We start from the raw sequence: 5,292 nt of genomic DNA, 5'->3' as shown, positions 1-5,292 counted from the left end.
GTTACTTTACACTTTTACTTCACTAAATTTTAAAGGGAAATATTGTACTTTTTTCTCCACTATTTATTTGAAAACTACAATTAGTTTGTAGATAAAATCTTCTTAAATAAAATATAGTTTGTTAAGGAGTATACTGTGTAAAGTATTTAACATTAACTACCAATAAACACAATATATCATATTATTGAAACTGAATATATTGAAGTATATTCAACTACATGATATATATAGTATTAAACTCTAACAGTGCTTTTACTTTCGATACTTAAAGCACATTTTGCTCATAATATGTGTAGACAATATATACAAATGTAGTGTATGCAAACTATTGCTACTTTTACTTAAGAATCTAACACCACTGGTGGTGAAATGGCCATAAGTCAGTTTAAGATAATAATAAATAATAGTGTAATTATTATTCCTCCTGTCAAAGACTAAAATATACCTACTTTTTGTTTTTAATTGGGCCTAACATTTATATCAGTCTAAAATCTCCACACAATAACATTGTTGACCTGTTTAGCTGGTACGTTTCCCCATAATCTTTCCATACTTTAAGCCTCCTCACTGGTAAACGACAGTAGACGACAGTAGACGACAGTATGAAAGCAGCTGTTATTTAATGTCTCTATAAAAAACCATCAGCGGTAGTTTTCCACAGCGCGCGCCTTAGGTCACCAGGTGGATTAACTGCTGAATGGAATAGCGCGAGCTCCCCGTCGCTGGGTGACGGACGAGAACCAACAGGTGTTCTGGAATATGTAAACGTGTGAAAGTTCGCGGGCTGTGATTGGCCGGCGGCGGGAGCTCCGCGCGAACTGATTGGCTGCCGCTGGAGGGGGCACGTAGCACGCGTGGGACAGAGCACGAGCACGTCCGACCGCGAGAACGCCCCGCGCCCGCGTGAGTGGTGACGCAATGTGACGCGTGTTGTATATAAGCTGCGGTGCCTCGCGAGAGAGCAGTTAATGGAGCAGCAGAGAAACAACGTCACATAAAGTTTATATTTAATAACATTTAACGCGTTTCATTCACGATTTTATCCTTTGTTTAGGTAAAAACGCACTTTTGACTGTTTCTTTAGCTGACGTTGAGCGGGACTGTCGAGAGAAAGATGAAATACATTATAGGAATTGGCGGGTAAGTGTTTTTATTTTATATTAATCTAACGTTAACATTGTTGTTTGCTTACATTTTGCAATAACATTTAGGTGTAGTTTTAATTTTAAATATTGTAATGTCATCTTAGCTCAACTGACTATCTGGTAGTTTATATTCGACTGTTGAATAAAATGTGTTATAATGTTATTGTTCGTGGATGTATCGTTTAAAAAGGTTAAAGTAGTGGTTCAGATAACGTTGTTTTAACGTGTAATAGTGACTTTATCAACTCTTAGTGGATAGTTATTATCCCTTTGGCCACATGTGTAATCAGCTGCGCGCCAGAAAGTGCAACAGTGTTGAATCGGTCTTAAAGCCATGTCCGGTTTGTCTGGTTGTTGTTTGTTGTCATCCATTGAGCGGGACATTTGAAAATTCACCGCGAGATTCAGTTCAAAAGTGGAGGGAGATTTAATATTAGTATTGTCCCAAAACTGTTTGCTGTTACCATCATTGTTATCTCTATACAAACCTTAAGTTAGGAAATGACACAGTTTTATTGCAGTGTATTTTGGCTGATTTTATTAAAACAAAGCAATGCGCTTTTTATTCAGAACATTTCTCTATTAAAGCGATGCAACTGTGAAAAATACCTCACACACATACTTTTTTATTATATTTAACTGTTTTAGTCAAATGTGACTTTTTTTGTACCAAATTAACTACACTTTGCATTATAAAATGTAAACAAAGGCTGCCACATGTCCTCTGGAGGAAAGCTGGCGGGGTTTTTTTTGTTGTTGTTTTTTTCTATTAAAAAAAAACAATTTTGTTTTAAACCATAATTGTAGCTGAAAATAAATTAATAATAAGCATTTTATCACCTTTTTGTTTACAGAGTCACTAATGGTGGGAAAACCACCCTGACAAATAATCTGATCAAGACGTTGCCCAACTGCTGTGTTGTGCACCAGGATGACTTCTTCAAGGTGAGTTTTAGTATTTAATAGTAAAGCTGTTTTATTGGTGTTATTATTTCCTCTATGAGCACTGCATGAGCATTGCATGTAAGTAAAGTAAAGTAGTGGCTTCTGCTCTGAGTAATCCCACATCCCCACACTCACAATATGGAAACCGCCTTGATGTCTATGCAACATAGTTTCTTTACCTCGTTGTCTCAGTCATGATTTTCCTGCCTTTTATGTCCTTTTAATGTCTTTTTTTTTATTGTCTTTGTGTACTGTGAAAGCCACCTAACAACAAGCTTTAAAAAACAACTCATGGTCACAGTGTCTATTTTCTCCTTCATCTCATTTAACACCTTCATGTTATATAGAGCATTTCTGTCTTTCCCCAATTTCACTGAGCCTGTACTTTTGTAAACGGCTTGCTTTATTTTGTGCATGCCCTTCGGTGTGTGCCTCCTTTTCTCTCTCTCTCTCTCTCTGGCATGTGAGTGGGATCTGCATGTGTTCAGAGCTGTGAGGTTGCAGCAATGTTTTATTGGTGACTGTTATTTCAGAAACCTGATCAGATAGAAGTCGGAGAGGACGGCTTTAGACAATGGGATGGTAAGACTTCACTGAAGACTGCCAATGACTCATTGTTTACCCTTTAGTGTCCTATACCCCCAACCCCCAACAATACATACATTATATCCATTTAACATGCACAACATTATATTAACATTACACTGATAATTACCTTCAGTAACTTGAAGGTAAATACAAAACATTTTTTTTCTATATCTTCGACTTGTATCCATTCTAATTCACTATCTGTCCTTTCCGTTGTTTTCCTTTCTTTTCATTCCTGCTCTACAGTGATCACAGCTTTGGATATGGAGGCCATGACCAACACGATAAAAGGCTGGATGGAGAACCCAGTGAAGTTCGCCCGTTCCCACGGCGTCCCACTGTCCTCTGCGTCCAAAGTGACCAACCCTGGCGAGCAGACCCACATCCTCATTGTGGAGGGCTTCCTGCTGTACAACTACCCGTACGTTTGGTTTTCATTCTCGTAGTTTAACTCGCCTGCCAGCTTTAGAGGAACCGTCCCAGAACAACAAAGACAACTCTCCTGTCATGATTTTACATATAAACTGGTTCAGTTAATAAGAAATTTATCCGTCTGTGTCTATTTGTTTCTTCTGTGGAAGATCATGTTTTGTGTTTTTAATCTGACTCTAAATGGAATTGGGTCACCTCACACCACAGAAGTTTCTTTGAAGGGCCCTTCTCGCTAATTCTACAAAATTCATGACAAACATTGGCCGGGCGGTGTTATTTCTGGACTGCACGTGGTTATTTTGAATGCTTACCACTGGCACACTCGCACAGATGCCTGCAGCCAGACTTGGGCGGGTCCTGCAGATAGAGATAAGGGTTTCAGCAGAAAGAGGCTCTCTGAGTTGTCCTTAAAGCTGGCTGCTGGGTGATCGGTACTCTGTGTGCTACGGCTGAATGTCGAGCATGCTGCAGAGATGCAGATAAGAGACCGTATGAACAGTTGCATAACGATGCTCCTCTGCTCTGGTTCGGTTGAAGACATTATGTGTCATTATTGATGACCTTGTTCATCTCCCCTGTAGGCCTCTGCTGGATGTTTTCAACAAGTGTTACTACATCACGATTCCCTATGAGGAGTGCAAGAGAAGGAGAAGGTGAGGATACACAAAAAGATTTGTTCTTATTGTTAGTGTTTACCTTTTTTACATTTTAATGGCTACATTCTTACATTTATCCTGTTTTGTTTTGTTTTTGTCAACCGTTTCAGTTGCTTTTTCTCCCATAATCCTGTCATAGCAAATGCACATTTTCTAACAGTGTGTTTATTATTTTCAGTACAAGACAGTACACTGTCCCCGACCCTCCCGGCCTGTTTGATGGCCACGTGTGGCCGATGTACCTGAGACATAGGAAATCAATGGAGGAGAGTGGCTTGAATATAAGTACGTTAATATTCTTCTTTTGAATATTCAGTATAATCCATTCAGGGAGAAACTGTATTTGTTGATGATTTTCAAACTTCTGCCTAACTTGTCAACTTTTTCACGTGTTACAGAATACCTGGATGGTTTGAAGCAAAAAGAGGAGATCTACAACCAGGTGTACGAGGACATTCAGAACAACCTGCTCAATCGTTTATAGGTAAGAAGACAGATTAAGAGTCATTGCTTCTAATTTGACAGAAATTACATTTAGTGGTTTCCATAACGGTTTATTTTCTGTAGCAAAAATATTCTGCTTTTGAAAAACCAAAAGTGTAATTAAAAAAAGTCCATGTTGTCGAAAAATTAACATGTTTTGTTTTCTGTGTTTCTTGCAGCAGGAAGACTTCCATCCTTGTACAGAATTTGTAAATAGTCCCATGGATTTTTGTTTTTTATGAAGTTTTTCTAATTTTATTCTTTGTATATGCAACAAAGCAATGTTAACTTATCATTGTCTTTTTTTATCATCTTCAGATGATCTATATTTTGTTTTTCCTTTTTATGTGATTGTTGAACGGATCATTAGTATGTTCCTGTGATATTAAACCACTCACTTCTACTGGACCAGTTGTTACTTTGTCCTACAAATAAATGAATTAGTAGCTGTTGATATACAGTACACAACAATCTCTGTACATTTTATGTGTGTGTGTGTGGGCTATATAGTTCTTATGAATTTACAATATAAAGAGCTATATGATTGTTTTAGCAGACTTAAAATACAGAATACTACATACCTTTTTATAATAATAAATACCATGACTTAGGTCATGTATTAATTGTGTGGACACTGGTCTTCTGGAAGCAGCTGAGTTTAGAGTCTATAACTTGACCTTGTTCCAGGTCTTCATATGAATGAATCCAAATTTGAAAAATAGGTTAACTTTCTCAATGTGTACACATGATAAGGTTGTGGCTTGGCAGGAATAAAAATCTTTCCAGATTGTCAGAACCAGCAGGCTTTGGGGTTGTAGCTAAAGAAGTATTCTACCATTTAGAGGAGATATTGTACCTGTAACTAAGATTTTAATTAAAGTCATTTTATTGATTATATCAGAAGGCAAATAGACTCAACGGTAACTGTCTCTGAGTCTGAATACACATACAGTTAATCTGAAGCATATTTACGTTAACTTTTTGAAATTATTATAAATTTGATGGTTGGGTGTGTTAAGGAAAAATCATTCCAGTCCAGTTCA

General features: G+C 37.4%; 1 protein-coding gene across 2 annotated transcripts; it reads left to right on the top strand.

Annotated features, from left to right (window-relative positions):
• Window positions 1–944: 944 nt before the first annotated feature.
• On the top strand, window positions 945–4,712 carry mibp (muscle-specific beta 1 integrin binding protein). 2 transcript variants are annotated; one of them, XM_035653964.1, is made up of 8 exons: window positions 945–1,140; window positions 2,000–2,090; window positions 2,624–2,672; window positions 2,925–3,099; window positions 3,692–3,763; window positions 3,945–4,051; window positions 4,165–4,250; window positions 4,429–4,712. In XM_035653964.1, exons 1-7 carry the CDS (start codon window positions 1,115–1,117, stop codon window positions 4,248–4,250), a joined length of 606 nt encoding a protein of 201 aa, XP_035509857.1. In that variant the 5' UTR covers window positions 945–1,114; the 3' UTR covers window positions 4,429–4,712. The 2 variants fall into 2 exon arrangements, with proteins under 2 accessions (XP_035509857.1, XP_035509859.1); XM_035653966.1 differs by lacking the exons at window positions 945–1,140; window positions 2,624–2,672.
• The last annotated feature ends 580 nt before the right edge of the window (window positions 4,713–5,292 follow it).

The sequence above is a fragment of the Morone saxatilis genome, unplaced genomic scaffold (genome assembly GCF_004916995.1).
Source record: "Morone saxatilis isolate NCDOM2014 unplaced genomic scaffold, NCSU_SB_2.0 Contig12, whole genome shotgun sequence".
Lineage (NCBI taxonomy): Eukaryota > Metazoa > Chordata > Actinopteri > Moronidae > Morone > Morone saxatilis.
Note: the sequence above shows the minus strand (reverse complement) of the source record. Positions and strands in the feature narration are given on the sequence as shown.

Bases quoted from the DNA above. Each gene is read 5' to 3' on its own strand.
- mibp (XM_035653964.1), top strand. From the start codon at position 1,115: ATGAAATACATTATAGGAATTGGCGG. The intron at 2,091-2,623 runs GTGAGTTTTAGT...CTGTTATTTCAG, and splicing joins ACCAGGATGACTTCTTCAAG to AAACCTGATCAGATAGAAGT. The intron at 2,673-2,924 runs GTAAGACTTCAC...CCTGCTCTACAG, and splicing joins CGGCTTTAGACAATGGGATG to TGATCACAGCTTTGGATATG.